The sequence below is a fragment of the Acipenser ruthenus genome, chromosome 2, assembly GCF_902713425.1.
Source record: "Acipenser ruthenus chromosome 2, fAciRut3.2 maternal haplotype, whole genome shotgun sequence".
Lineage (NCBI taxonomy): Eukaryota > Metazoa > Chordata > Actinopteri > Acipenseriformes > Acipenseridae > Acipenser > Acipenser ruthenus.
The window spans coordinates 105,980,121-105,997,011 of NC_081190.1; the positions used below are offsets into that span (position 1 = coordinate 105,980,121).

At 37.4% G+C, this 16,891-nt stretch overlaps 1 protein-coding gene across 6 annotated transcripts in view; it reads right to left on the bottom strand.

Moving 5' to 3' along the window:
* slc2a9l2 (solute carrier family 2 member 9, like 2) overlaps positions 1–16,891 on the bottom strand; it is a 146,428-nt gene that overhangs the window by 68,445 nt on the left and 61,092 nt on the right. For all 6 annotated transcript variants that reach the window (XM_059005555.1, XM_034910307.2, XM_034013335.3 and 3 more), the window contains exons 7-8: positions 6,149–6,281; positions 63–250 (exon numbers count right to left, since the gene is read on the bottom strand). In XM_059005555.1, the coding sequence (XP_058861538.1) occupies positions 63–250; positions 6,149–6,281 (321 nt within the window). The remainder of the gene's footprint in view (positions 1–62; positions 251–6,148; positions 6,282–16,891) is intronic.

A 16,891-nucleotide genomic window follows, 5' to 3' on the forward strand; every position in this document is an offset into this window, starting at 1 on the left:
TGTGAAATCAGCCTGTACCTCCTTAAAAAGATAAATTTAAAAGAAATAATAGTAATACTTACAGCATTCAAACCACACAGCTGGTAGCAACCCATGGTAACAATAGCTGTGATTATCTGCCACCGAACAGATGGGGTTTTGAAAAGTTCAATCATTGACACTAGATGGATACTGCGTTGGGCCCTGTACTCAGCCTGTACTTCCTCCAACTCCTTTGACACATCCTTTTTATTGAGAAAAGCCTGTAATGCTGAAAACAAAACAGTCGGGTTATTAACAATCCACAATATTGTTATGTACTTTGATAACTGTGGTACATCTTATCTATTCACAATACCTTAATAACATACTATTTATATGCACTGAAACCATGTGATAGCCGTTCACTTCATGAGAAATTTCTAGAAATTATAAATTTCCATTGGGGTATGTAAACTTTTGACTACAACTGTATATACTGTATACAATGCTGTGCAAAAAAGTCTTAGACATGTTGCATTTTTCTACTCTGATGCATTATGAGCATCAACAATTTACTCAAAACCTCCACTAGTGTTTTCTACTATTATAACAACCTTGACTTTCATAAAGAAGGAAAAACATTGAGCTCGCATCACTTGATTTTCAAGGTATGGTATCCGAAGCATAATCAACAAGCACAGAGAAACATCATCTGTAATTGACAAACCCAGGACTGGAAGACCCAAACAGCTGTCTAACAAGGACGAGCCATACTTGAAGATAATATCCTTAAGCAATAGCTGTCATCAAGCAATAATTATTCTTCTCGGTCAGCCAGCACAGGGGTAGCTCTAGAACTCAAATGGACAAGGCAGGTCAAAAAGTATATTATGTTCTCTTGGTCCTTCTGTCAAACGCAATAAAGATTTGGTCAAATCAATCTTTGGTGGATGTCTCCTTTCTGAAATGTACATTTGTAGGCATTTTGTAGTAGTTTATATATTAGAACTAATTATTCTTTAAATGTTTTTGTCTGAAAGAGATTCTGAGAAGCTAAGGAAAGTTACTTGAGTTCAGGAATGTGCAAAAGGGCCTCTTGTGAAGCAGGGGGGCTATGAGTAAACACACGGATTTACAGGAATGCTTCTTCTTTGTGGGGCAGAAAAGAGAGTGCCATGTTGATTCTAGAGAGGCAAAGGATCATAAATTACACTCCAAATATGTCACTACAAGGGTGTGCGCAGGCATTTCTAAAAACTGAAAGAAGTGCTATACTGATTGCTCAGTTTGATCTCGCTGCAGCCCAGAGCTCGCGACTCTGTCCACTTAAAGGTATTCTTTTCTGACATATAAATAAACATATATTTGAATTGAATAATATTTTTTTTTGTTTGTTTCACTTCCTTATAAATTGCATTCCTGCAAGAACTAAATAAAACTAGTATATTCACTGGATTAAAATTAGGAGTCAAGTTTAATAATTAGATACAGTACATATATAAGAACATAAGAACATAAGCATGTTAACAAACGAGATCCAGCCCATCTTGCTCGTTTGGTTGTTAGTAGCTTATTGATCCCAGAATCTCATCAAGCAGCTTTTTGAAGGATCCCAGGGTGTCAGTTTCAACAACATTACTGGGGAGTTGGTTCTAGACCCTGACAATTCTTTGTGTAAAAAAGTGCCTCCTATTTTCTGTTCTGAATGACCCTTTATCTAATCTCCATTTGTGACCCCTGGTCCTTGTTTCTTTTTTCAGGTTGAAAAAGTCCCCTGGGTCAACATTGTCAATACCTTTTAGAATTTTGAATGCTTGAATCAGATCACCACGTAGTCTTCTTTGTTCAAGAATGAACAGATTCAATTCTCTTAGCCTGTCTGCATCTGGTTGTTCTTTGCACTCTTTCTAGAGCAGCAACGAGTTGTCCATAACTACTGATTATATATATATATATATATATATATATATATATATATATATATATATATATATATATATATATATATATATATTGTGGCAATGTGCCCGCCCCTGTGTGCATATTATGTGTTGTATGTTGCGTGCGTGTGTTAATGTTGGTGTATAGTCATTGGTACACGGGATATAAACGGGTCTGTGTTTCACGTGTGATTTATAAATTGTATAATTATATTTAGGCACGGGATTGCACTTCACGTGCATTTAAAGTATAATATGTGAGCACGGGGTTGCACGTAATTAATTCACGTGCTGGGATTCAAGTGAATAATTAATTAGTAATTGAATCCCAGCACAACAGTATATATAGATGCACGTTTCATTCAGTCGAGGTTGGGTGTTCAAGAGTGGAGAACGGGTGAGAGAGAAGGAGAACGTAAAGTGAAGTAAAATAATAATCTAGAAGTGTTTGTACTCACCGTGTTTGTTTGTCTCTCCGTGCACCGTTTGTTAAGTGTTTAGTACGTTTTGTTTGTCTATTTATTTTGGCGCAAGTGCCGGGTCCTGTTTTGTGTTTAAAACCTTTTATTTTCTGTGCTGTTTATTAAATGCTGAGCGAAACCATTCGCTCAGCTCTATCAAACCACACCTCTCTGTCTGTTTATTTCCTGCTTCTGGTCTGACGCCACCCACTCCGGCCGTCTTTGTGACAATATAAAATTTGCTTCTGATTCTTTGAAAACTCAGTTTCTTGATTCTTGATTATTTCTACCTCTTGTCAATGCTTATGCAGTGTTATGTGGGTCAGTATGGTTTTGGTGATATACAACGCAAATTGTTACATGAAGACTAATTACATGCGAGCAAGAATTAAAAAAAAAAAAAAACATGAACTCCAGCCAAAATTGAACTAGTTCAATGGTTCTAAAACAATTCTTTGGGACTTGCACCTTTTAAGTTTTGATTGATTTCTTCTACTGAATTAGGAACCTGCTGTGTACTCATTTTTTTATGGTACCAATTATAACAGTGGAAGTACCATAACAGTGAGGGGGAACGACGTTACCTGCTGCAGATTAATGAAACTGTCAATTTAAGCCTGCAGTACACATTGGACGCTCAAAACCACATTAATTTGCCTAAAGTGTTCCTAAAACTGATTCACCATCGACAACAACAGAATTTGGTTTGAATTATTTTAAAACCATTATGCATTGTATTGCAGTTTTATTATTAAGAGAGCTTAGGAGTAGTCAAGTGACTGGTCAAGTGGCAAGCGTTTAATAATCTGATAAAGACATTTAAAGGATGTTTTATAAAATGAATCAGGGGAAAAGAAAAAAAATATACTGTATATATATTTTGCTTTAATATTATATGTGATGCTTGGGCATGCTCTATGGTGGGCACAGTATAGAACAGGAGTTCTGTAATTTATATCCGACTGGGGAGTAGTTTGCCTTGCCAGCGGCCAAATTGATGTGGGAGTTCTCAGTGCATTCATAAGCCATAATCCTGACCCTAAAGGCCAATATAACACAATAACAGAGGGAGATGTAACCAAGACAAGTCAGGGACGTGGGCAGGACCGCAGGGGAAGAGGGGGACTGAGGAGTATCCTGCAGACAGTGTGATAGAAATATTAGGATGGCTTGCCACTTCTATATGTCAGGTTGAAAAAAAGAAATTAGTTGTCACACCATCTTATTTTTCACTCTAACTTTCCTGAACATTTAACAAAATGTATTAGGCCAAATACCTTAATAGTTTAAAAAAATAAATAAATAAATAATGTTTTGGTATTGTAGTGTTTGGGGGTTCTGTGTTATCGTGCTAAGTGAGTCAATAGCAAAACAAAGAGAAGATTAATTAAATAGACTGTGGCCATTGCTCAGTCTAGTTTGACTGGCCAGAGGCTTAGGTTCTCTACACTTTTCCTGGAACATGTGGCAGATGTCAGTCCTACACAGCCACTACTCTTCTATCCAATATTGTCTAGTTTTTGTAAGCATTTTTCCAGTTCTTATACCAGATCAAGCATGTTGCTGAATGTACTGGGTGCAGAAACAACATGTGCAATTAACATTTTTTGTGCATATATTTCTATTTATATAATTTATTACCGATTTATTTTTCATTTACCGGTATTATATATATATATATATATATATATATATATATATATATATATATATATATGTATATATTTTGATAGTTACATACTTTATTGATAACTTAATTATAGGTATATTTTCACTTTAGTTGACCTCTTCTCCTTGTAGTCTGCATTGTTTGCACAATTCGAGGGTTTTAACTTTATGGAGAAGGAGGTAGTTATCTTATTTCTACCCTTTTTGTGGAAAATAGTATTTATATACTGAGGCTTTTGGAATGAACTCCCTATGCAGCTTTGTGACAGAAAGACAATGATTCTTGGTGGTAAATCTCCCGCCCAACCTGTGAGGGCGCTAAGTAACAGGAACAGAGTACCCTGGACTGCTTGGCCTGACACTTCGTTCCTAGGGTTAAAAGGCAGTCGGTCATTTAGAAAAGGGGCAGAGCTTCGGTACACTAACTCGTCGACCCGGAAGGGAAATTATGTGGCAGCCGCGGACTGGAGGAGTGGCTGCAATCGTTTACCAAGGGGTCATGAGTGACGGTATAAGTAGGGGTCGAAGCAGTGTAATCTGTTCCTTCGTTTTGGTTGATGGAAAATAACCCGGAAGGACCTGTGTTTTGTGTATCCGTATTGTGAGTGTTTGTTTGTTTTGTCAAATTGTTCCTTGTTATCCTAAGACAGCTAACACGTTCCGGAGCTGTCGCCAGAGGCCAGCACAAAACCGGAACAGCACTGCACTTGTATCACAAATAACTGTATTTGCACCATGAGCATTAATTCACGCACTAACGGACTTGTGTATTGGGTTTTGTGTGGGTGTATAATAAAAACGGGACTATTATTTCGGGACAAACCCGGGGATTACAATTAAGTAATACACACTGCCGTACATTTAACATCATTTATTGTTTACTGTTTGTTTTGCCATCAGGCACTGGACATAAAAATATCATTAAACAAACTTTGCACCTGGATTATAATTGCCTGTCTGCTCATTGATCACCTGCACACTATTAACCACTCTGCCACAAGCTTGTGCAGCTTTTTAAAAACATGATAGTATCCCAAAATAAAGCAACTTTGACTGTTCTTGTTTGAATCGATACACTAAAACCACACCAAGTAAGCATGCCTGCATTATTAATAACTCCGAGCATTACAACCCAGTGATGTACTTGATTGATACAAACTGTTATTTTTTCCTCTTCAATAAACATCAGAGGGTCTACAGTAGCTGAATCAGAATGTGCTGTTATGAAGAAAAATTCCAGTTTCTATTTATAGACACCACATCAAGGCAGAAGGCCAGAGATGAGCCAGTCAAAGAAACACACAATGAAATACCATGCAGTACGCGTTCTCCAAGAAAATAAAGAAAAAGATTGCTGTTTGTTTCAGTAAAATCAGACATGTTACCTTTTTTAATTGTAAGAACAATCAGTAGTCTGTATTTATTATTTTACAATGTACTGTGTGTGATACACAATTACATGCACTAAATCAACAAAATAATGTTTTAATCATTGATCTCTATATGATGAATGCCTATATTTTCTTCATTTTATGTTTTTGTCAAATGCTGTTTGCTAATCTATCTAATCTCATTACTCAAGAGGGACATGGTTGTATCTTCCGCTGTTCTTGCATTAATTAAAATCATTTCAAATGGCCATTTATACAGATTCTTAATCAAGTCATTTTCGCAATTTTAACTCAACTCAAATACCAAACAATGAGCACATTGCGTTTTTATGAAATCACATGATTTGAACTCAGTATTTTGTTATTCCAAGGAACCATTACTACTCAAACAATCAACAAACCTATCTGCTCACTATTTAAAATGTCAGTAACATTATGTATGGGCCCAATGAGCTATTGAGGTAGACTGTTGTGTTTTCATTGTGCATCAGTATGTATATATATATATATATATATATATATATATATATATATATATATATATATATAAGTTGTCTACACATACAGTATTCACTCTATTTTATTGAGGAGGAATGAAATAATACTGCTATAAATGTGTCCACTGTGATCAGCAGCAGGGACTTTAATTTGTAAACCGCCTCCCATTTGATTGATGAGACCAAAAAAAGCCAATTGGTGAAAATGACAGGTGATCTGGTTTGATTACCTTTCTGTGCCCCGGCCGCATCCTGTTTCTCCAGCAGCAGGTACCTGGGGCTCTCAGGAAGAAAGGGCAGAGTAAGCAGTTGCACCACAGCAGGGACCATGATGATGCCAAACATGTAATTCCATCTGGATTTCTAAAAAAAAAAAAAAAAAACATACAATTGCAACTAATACCGCTCAATTGGTTTCACGTGAAATGTACTGTACATAAACACTGTTCCTGAGTGTGTTTCTCTTGTTGCATTCACCAGGTTTGAATTCCAGCAAGGGGGAGGGAGTAGATTGGACTTGGTGGACAACAAAATGTAAATCAATTAAAGAAACACATATCCTGTATTACAGCGCTTCAAGGGGGCTTTCAAAATGTTCTGCTAAAGAAAGTATGTACAGTATCCAAATGGTATGTCCACTGAATAATTCTATTAAAAAGACAAAGATAATTTTAAGAGAATCACACACACTGTTGGTTTTCTCCTGCTTTTAAGATCTAAACAGTGGTGTAATTTAGATCCACCACCATGTCATTCAATTAACTAGACATGACTGACTGTCACAGCCAGGTGTAAGAGTCCTGAGAGACAGATTGTTTTTAGCTGTGTCCTGAATCCTTGCACTTGAAGGAATGTTTCCATGGTTCACACATGAGGATCCACACCACTTCACCAGTGTTGTGTTCTGAGAAAGAAGACTCATATAGTCGTAGCAACTGACTAGCAAATAAGATTATCATTTGGATTCACATATTCAAATATTATTTCTGGCATTTGCATGTACATAATTAACCTACTGGAGCAAAGAAAACTTCATTCTTCAATTCAAAATAATATACATGATTGTTATGGCATGTGATAATGAAGTTCTTATGATGTTGTATAACCTGTAAGTAATTTACAGAATTATGATTAATCAGATAATTAAATTGTTGCTTCAAAGCTGTTCTATATAGTGCATCTTAGCATATTATATATAAACTACAATATATATTCCCTTCCAACAAGTTTTGGGACAGACATATAACTGCAAACAACTGGAGGTGGAGAGACTTTTATTACTATTACTTCTTTATTTTAGCAGACACTTTTATCCAAGGCAACTTACAGAGACTTGCTGCCTGTTTTGACACACCAGGAACTTTCCTTTCCAAATTATTGTGGTATCCTTGAAATTATAATTATCCCTTCCAAAAAAATGTTTTAGCAATTGTATTATTATTATTATTATTATTATTATTATTATTATTATTATTATTTAGTCATTTGGCAGAGGCTTTTATTTAAAGCAACTTACAGAGACTAGGGTGTGAACTATGCATCACAACTGCTGCTGCAGTCACTTACAATAGGACCTTGGTTTTATGTCTCATCCGAAGGACAAGCAGCACACAAGCAGACAGTCCATCTCACAAGAAGCACACAAGCCATCTCACAAGCAGCACAACAAAACAGTTTTTTTTTTTTCAAAACCAATTTGCAGTCTAATATGTTTGAGAAATTGGATCAAGATTTAATCTTACCAGAAAGCAGGATTACAAATTGAGCCAAAACTGAGCCCAGGAGCATAGCTAAAACTCAGAACACAAATTGGCTCAGAATCAAGATCGGAGCCTGGATAAAATCCCTGTAGTACAACCGTCCTGTCTGTAGTGTCAATGTACTTGAAGAGTATGCTATGAAGCAAAAAGCAGAAGACATGAGTAAACCTTTCAACAAGAAAACTGAGAAGAAGGGTTGTGGGTGTGGATAATAATAACTCAGTCAAGCAGGACTAAAACTGACCTGTAACACTTCTGGCCTCACTGTTGTTGACCACAGCATAGAGTTTGTTGGAAATGAATTTGAGACTGAAACCTATGCATTTACAAACAACATTATTGTGTCTTATATGTTTGGGCACTGCATCTTATAGGAGCCGAAAGGTGGTCAGGGACTGTAGGAAGGTCATTCCACCACTGCGGGGCGAGGGTGGAGAAGGAGCAGGCTCTGGAGGCAGGGGAGCGTTGAGGAGGTACAGCCAGTCTTCTAGTGCAGGAGGAGCGGACAGGTCGAGTGGGGGTGTAGGGAGAGATGAGGGTCTGGAGGTAGCTGGGTGCAGTCTGGTCAAGGCATCTGTAGGCGAGTACAAGAGTCTTGAACTGGATGCGAGCGGTGATTGGGAGCCAGTGGAGTGAGCGGAGCAGTGGAGTTGATGCATTGTCATTGACAAAAATACTAATATACAGTAGCTGCATAAATGCAGTATGCCTTGTTAGTATTATTTCAAATAAATTGCATGTTTTTTTTTTTTCTTGTACACTTCTATGGTGAAAGTAAAATTAGAAATGATAGCACATGTATATCATCATTTTTAAAGGTTTATAGCAAATATAATAATTACATGAATATTAACTGTTGTTCTATGTTGTGCATTCGCTATGTTGGTCTCACATGCGCACATTTGAAAAAAGTACATGCTGTAGCAAACATGGCTTTTCAATTGTAAATGATATAAAGTACCATGCTAGGTAAATAACAGCTCATGCCCTTCTTTCAGGTGTTACTGGTTCCCTTCCTTGGTCATTTCAATTCAGGAGTGTATTTGTGGTCAGGCTGCAAAGCATGTCATCCAGTAAAGGAAGCAGGGAGACTTCAACTTCCCAAACATAAACTGGGACCACATGACCTCAGACAGCAGTTCAGACATGGGAATGATAGAGTTCGTGCAAGATTGTTTCTTCTCACGAATGGTGAATGTCCCAACTAGACACAATTCATGTCTAGATTTGATATTAACAAACAATGAAGCAAGGATACACAACTTACAGGTAATAGAACCACTAGGAATAAGTGACCATAATATGATAACGTTTGTGGCAAATAAATCAAGGGCAGTACATAAATCAAAGACAATGGTTTACAATTCCAGGAGAGCAGATTACAAAGGAATGCAACATGAGCTTCTAAACATAGACTGGGGTAGAATACAAACGAAGTTGAAAACAATTAAGGAAATGTAGGATACATTCATCCCAAAAATGAGAAGAAGCCATGATGGGTAAATCGATCAATTAAGCTGGGTATTAAAAAATAAAATAAAATTAAAAAATCTTTCTATTAAATCAAAGGGAGCCGCCTCACAAATAGAATACAGAGGCCTGTAGAGACATAAAAAAAACCGACTAGGGGAGCGAAAAGGGCATTAGAAAGACAAGTAGCGGTAGATTGTAAACTTCATCCAAAAGGATTTTTTTTCATTAAGTTAATGCTAAAAGGAAACTAAAAGAGGAAGTCAGTAGTTTACGCAACAGCTGTGGTATTTTAGTGACTAAAGACTAATAAATCGCAGATGTACTTAGTCAATACTTTGTACATTTACAAAGGAGGATTTATACAATATGCCAAACTTAACAGAATGTACACAAACATCATTAGCTAGCAGCACTTAAAATAAACAATCTGTCCAGGAGTCCTCAGGAAACTAGAGAACATATTTTTAAACCAATATGTTATATATTCAACAAATCTATAAATAAAGCAGCCATCCCACTGGACTGTAAAATTGGCAATGTTGTTCCTATATTTAAAAAAGGGAGATCAATTTGACCCTGGGAACAACAGACTTATAAGTTTAACATTTGTTTGTTTATTTAGCAGACACCTTTATCTAAGGTGACTTACAGAGACTAGGGTGTGTGAACTATGCATCAGCTGCAGTCACTTACAATTACGTCTCACCCGAAAGACAGAGCTCAAGGAGGTTAAGTGGACTTGCTCAGGGTCACACACACACACACACGCACACAGTGAGTCAGTGGCTGAGCCGGGATTTGAACCGGGGACCTCCTGGTTACAAGCCCCTTTTTTTTAAGAACCTCGGAGTCACCCTGGACCCCTGCCTCTCTTATTCCCAGCACATCTCCACTCCACTCTGGCACGCACTTGCCGATTCTTCCTGAGCAACATCCGAAGAATCCGACCCTTCCTCACCAACTACGCTACCCAGCTCCTGGTCCAGGCCCTGGTACTCTCCCGCCTAGACTACTGCAACTCCCTCCTGGCTGGCCTCTCTGCGTCCGCCACCCGTCTGCTCCAGCTCATCCAGAACTCTGCTGCGCGCCTGGTGTTCTCTCTGCCTCGCTTTGCCCACGCTACTCCACTACTCCGCTCACTCCACTGGCTCCCGATCACCGCTCGCATCCAGTTCAAGACTCTTGTACTAGCCTACAGATGCCTTGACCAGACTGCACCCAGCTACCTCCAGACCCTCATCTCTCCCTACACCCCCACTCGACCTCTCCGTTCCGCCTGCACTAGAAGACTGGCTCTACCTCCGCTACGCTCCCCTGCCTCCAGAGCCCGCTCCTTCTCCACCCTTGCTCCGCAGTGGTGGAATGACCTTCCTACAGATGTCAGGACTGCCCAGTCCCTGACCACATTCCGGTGCCTCCTTAAGACTCACCTCTTCAAACAGCACCTGTAGAACTCCTCAGTTTGTATCCTGGGACACTATCACCCTTCATGTAAATGTGCTTTTAATATATGCATTTAATCCTGTACTTCAGAATACTGTAATCTGCCAAGTGTTTAACCTGTAGTATTTTGTATTTAATCATATCCTGATGTAACTATCACTATTATCTGCTGTATTATTGAATTGTGGTTTGTCACACTTGTACTTTGCTTGAACAAAAGTTATTGTATTTCTTGCTCTTATTGTATTACTTGTATTGTAACACTTAATGTATTTGCTTACGATTGTAAGTCGCCCTGGATAAGGGCGTCTGCTAAGAAATAAATAATAATAATAATAATAATAATAATAATTAATGATGTAAAGAAAGCATCACGATTGATCCACACACAATGAATCGGCACAGCCCTAAACATTAAAAACATAAGAAAGTTTACAAACAAGAGGCCATTCGGCCCATCTTGCTCGTTTGGTTGTTAGTAGCTTATTGATCCCAGAATCAAATGGAAATTCTTGCACATAGGGCACAAAAACATTAGAGGCAAGTACAACATAAATAGTAACGAAATAGAGGAGGCTATATACAAAAAAAACTTGGTGGTAGTCGTGGATGAATCTCTTAAGCCAACTAGACTAGACGGAGAAGCTAGAATATTGTGTCCAGTTCTGGTCCCCATATCATAAGAAAGACACTGAGGCATTGGAGAGAGTACAGAGGAGAGCAGCACAATTCATTCCAGAATTGAAGGGTATGTCATATGAAGATAGACTGAAAGAGCTGAATCTGTATAGCCTAAGAAGAAGGAAAGCCAGAGGTGACTTAACAGAGGTATTTAAAATTGTTAAGGGGTTTAACAAAGTTACTGCTGAGAATTATTTTTCACAGGTCACAGAGAACAGAACCAGGGGCCACAGGCGGAAGCTGAAGGGCATATTCAGAAACGAGAGGAGAAGGAGCTTTTTCACGGAAAGGGTGGTGAGCCATTGGAATAGGCTGCCGGAGGGAGATGTTGAAGCAAAGAATAGACTGGATGTTGTCATGAACAATACTGTATAATCCTCTCTATGACCATAATAAGACCTTTAGCTAGCCGCCTGCAGGAAGGGTGGTCCGTTTAGCCACGGATTCCCAGAGGTTTCATTTCTCCTACTAACTTGGTTAGGGTTTTTTTTTGTTTTTCCTCTCCTGAGTGCTAACGGACTACACTTGCATCAAAGGTGGGCCGAATGGCCTTTTCTCGTTCTAAAATGTCTTATGTTCTTAGTTTACATTATACATTTAATTTAACTATTCAACTGTCTGTCTGTAACACACTACATTGTGAACAACATAACAGCCTTGATTATGCATCAGTGTTCAGCAAACTTTTGTTACTCAGTCCTAGACTATAATCTTGCATATACTGTGCTATATTATTATGCGATTATGATGACCCTCTGTATGTGCCTGCAATGGTTTTCATATAGGGTAATGGCTGCAGATACCGATTCTAGTTTTTACTAAAAGTTTGCTAAGCTTGAAAGCTTACATTTCCCTTGACAACCATGTTTCCCAATTACCAGTAGCTGATTCTGGTATTTTTTGTGCCATCTGTTTGAAAATAAAACATTTCACAGTAAACTGTGTTAATACATCTTGTAATAAAGTAAATATGACTATGTTGCAGTTTCTTTACTTATACAAATCTGATTGCTTCATAGACTGGCAGGCTTACCTGTTTCCATAGTTGACCCAATGGGTGTGGAGTGGTTCTCTCACCAGATTTGAATGCCACCTTTAAAGTATAGCCCTTAGCTAACATTTTGTCATCTGTAATAGACATATTTATGGATATTTTAATGTAATTTCCTGCATAATTTGTGCTGCGTTGGAGGTTACAATATGGGGTTTCTGTAAAGTTATGAATCAAAACATCATGATATTAATATTCAGAGAATCTGCATTAAGCCTACATTATATCTATGTTATATATATTCAATGTAACATCTAACACGTATTTTGTATATCCTGGAATAGAATGTATTGATTGCTGGACAATGAGTGGGCTTTCAATTTAAAGGGTTTTTGCTGCTTTTCAATTTAAATTAATATTACTTACAAATCTGATGCAATACCATCATCAATGCAGAGCTTTCTGATTCGCTAGTTCAGTCGCACTAATTTAAATCTGGTGACATTTAGCAGAAATCACCTGGGAAATTACCTATGCTGATTTATTTTGTGAACTGGAAAAAACACCTGAAGCCAACCTAAGTCATAACTAAAATTGTTTGGGGCCGGACATCCATATCTAAATTGTCCATCTGCCTCAGTTATTCAGCTCAGCTGTGTAATTATATATATATAGGCAACACACACACACACACACACACACACACACACACACACACACACACACACACACACACACACAGTAATTAATTTCCTCCAAGATGTTTTGGAGAGTATGGTTAATAACAGCTTTGCACCTTAATAATATTCAAACAGGATATTCTAGCTGTACAGATTAATGAAATGTGCAACATTCAAGATGGTGAGCAATGATATTTAAAAAAAAAAAAAAAAAAAAAAAAAAAAAACTCACTGCAGATATTAAAAATACATTTAAGGATTGACAGATTCAATTCAGGATGGAGCTGTAATTAAACAAAAATGTGCTATATTAACATTTTCCCTGACTGAAACATATGTATATATTTATTTTAAAACATTTTACCAAGAAAGACTAAACTGTACTGTTCATTCAAGCAAACAAACTGAATTAAACTGACAGGCAATGCAGCTTTACTGCTTTCTTTTGACCTATTATTTCTTGTATCAGACTCACTACCAGGGCTGCCAGAGTGAGACTAGAGCAATGGAAATGAAGCCAGGTATTTGACCTTCAGTACAAAAAGTTAATAAATATGGAATTTACTAAACACGTTTAATTAAAGTACAGCATTTGTTATCTCAATTATAGAGTGCAGTGATGTAGTGAAATACTATATAGATACAAACATTGTTCCTTTTGCTAAATCTATGAAACCGAAGTAGTTCACGACAGCCATAAATAGGCCCATCCTCATGTAAACAGACATCAGAGAGATGCTGTTTTACTGATGTAGGTACAAACCTGGCTCCTATTGATTTTCAGGTAATCTGATCAGTATATCAAAATATTTTACTGCTATAGAGGGAAATAATTCCTGCCACCGTGATGAGTAAAATTATTCTACTTACAAAACTGTATGTTTAAACCTAAATTACAAAACTGAATAGCAATGCTATTCACCCAGTCATTCTGTAGTTGTAAAAAGAATAAAAGCAAGAGAGATTTCAAAATGAGAGTAAAAAATAATCTTTTAATATGAAAAAGTGATTCAACGCTAGGAGTCTCAGCCCTTATTTTAAATGTTTAGAGAATATTTCAGTCAAGGAAGCATGTTTTGTTTTCAGGGACAACAGTAAGAATTGTGTTAAATCCCCAGAATGTCCCTCAGTGAGCCACTTTGTAATCCAACATCAAAACAGTGTGCTTAATTAAAAGAATACAAACAAATGTGACTCCCATAAATAGGGGGAAAATTCAGAACATTCAATGGTCCTGCATTTTTGACAGAATTCCTCCCCCATCGTGTGACATTATGATAATACCTGAAAAACAGAATGGCTTAACCTTTATTCTAATTTATGTGGAGCTGATTTCACTCTATTTTTCTTTTCAGCCTGTGCACATATTAATCTATCAATCTCTAGTATTTCCAGTTGCCATGTTCAAATGGATTACTTACATGAAAAGTGCTTTTTAATCTTCTCTTGGGAATTCAAAAACCCTTGAAAATTGACACTGGCTTTTAAAAAAATGCAAACACTCAATGAATTATTTACACACACACACACATATATTAGGGCTGTTACGATTAACAGATTACTCAGACCGATTAATCAACTAAAGAGTTGATCGCAGATTAATATTTTTTTTACATTTTAATCGTGCATTAAAAGTGCATTCATGGTAGAGAGAGAAATGTGTGCTGCTATTTAGGGAAGGTTGATTTGATGCACACGCTCTCTCCCCGGAAGTAGCAAGAAACTGTGGTTTTAAGATCATATAAAAAGGGATTAAAGTTGTGTAAAAATCATAATTGTTGTCTTGTTTTGTACAAGGATTGCTGATAGTGTGCTACAGATGTTTATACGTATTTGGAACTGGAATGTTTATCTACTTTGATTTAAATCATTGCCAGACATGTGTCTGCAAAGTTACTCGTGTGCATTGTAATCAGAGCTGTGGTGAACTCTGTGGTAAAAACCAGTGTGGCACATTTATCCTGAATAACATAATAAACTGTTGATTTAGTTCTAAACCTCTGAGTGTTTTCTGTTTCTGTGTTTGTGCAATGCTAATAATTTTGCTGTTTTGGGGTTACCCCAGAGAGGTTAAACAGTACGCGTAACTGTGCTGCTCTGGCCCTTGGGGCTTGTGTGACAGCCATCAGGTCCCTAAATCTGTTTTATTAGGGTAACAGGACGGAAAGGCACTTTACAGGCACTTTACAGAGCGTTTAAAAGGCACCAAAAACAAAGTACACAGAAAGAGTACTTGGAACTGCAAACACAAGTCAAAAAGGCAGTTAGAAAGGCCAAGAGAGAGATAGAAATCAATATTGCTAAGGGGGCTAAAACCAATTCCAAAAGGTTTTGCCAATATTATAACAGCAAGAGAACATTCAAAGAGGAGGTTCAATGTCTAAGGAGACACAAATGGCAAAATCATAGACAAATAAAAAAAAATAGCAAATATATTAAATGATTACTTTTCACAGGTTTTTACAAAGGAGGACATAGACAACATGCCCCACATGTCGACCTGTTCCTATCCAGTTTTAAATAACTTTAGTATAACAGAGGCAGAAGTGTTAAAGGGACTCTGAGATCGGGTGAGATCCTCCCAATAGTACTCAAAGAGATGAAAGAAGTTATTTACAAACCGCTAACCAAGATCATGCAACAGTCTCTTGACACAGGGGTTGTACCGAAAATTGCAAATGTAATACCGATCCACAAAAAGGGAGACAAAACCGAACCAGGTAACTACAGACCAATAAGCCTGACTTCTATTATATGTAAACTTATGGAAACTATAATAATATCCAAAATGGAAAATTACCTATATGGTAACAGTATCCTGGGAGACAGTCAGCATGGTTTTAGGAAAGGGAGATCGTGTCTAACTAACCTGCTTGATTTTTTTGAGGATGCAACATCGACAATGGATAATTGCAAAGCATACGACATGGTTTATTTAGATTTCCAGAAAGCTTTTGACAAAGTCCCGCATAAAAGATTAATTCTCAAACTGAACGCAGTAGGGATTCAAGGAAATGCATGCACATGGATTAGGGAGTGGTTAAAGTTAAAGTACTGATTAGAGGAGAAACTTCAAAATGGAGCGAGGTAACCAGTGGTTTACCACAGGGATCAGTATTAGGTCCTCTGCTATTCCTAATCTACATTAATGATTTAGATTCTGGTATAGTAAGCAAACTTGTTAAATTTGCAGACGACACAAAAATAGGAGGAGTGGCAAACACTGTTGCAGCAGCAAAGGTCATTCAAAATGATCTAGACAGCATTCAAGACTGGGCAAACACATGGCAAATTACATTTAATAGAGAAAAGTGTAAAGTACTGCATGCAGGCGATAAATATGTGCATTATAAATATCATATGGGAGATACTGAAATTGAAGAAGGAATCTATGAAAAAGACCTACAAGTTTATGTTGACTCAGAAATGTCTTCATCTAGACAATGTGGGGAAGCTATAAAAAGGCCAACAAGATGCTCGGATATATTGTGAGAAGTGTTGAATTTAAATTAAGGGAAGTCATGTTAAAACTTTACAATGCATTAGTAAGACCTCACCTAGAATATTGTGTTCAGTTCTGGTCACCTCGATACAAAAAGGATATTGCTGCTCTAGAAAGAGTGCAAAGAAGAGCAACCAGAATTATCCCGGGTTTAAAAGGCATGTCGTGTGCAACAGGCTAAAATAATTGAATCTATTCAGTCGAACAAAGGAGACTACTCGGTGATCTGATTCAAGCATTCAAAATCCTAAAAGTTATAGACAATGTTGACCCAGGGGACTTTTGTGACCTGAAAAAAGAAACAAGGGTCAGGGGTCACAAATGGAGATTAGAAAAAGGGGCATTCAGAACAGAAAATAGGAGGCACTTTATGAGGGTCTGGAACCAACTCCCCAGTAATGTTGTTGAAGCTGACACCCTGGGATCCTTCAAGAAGCTGCTTG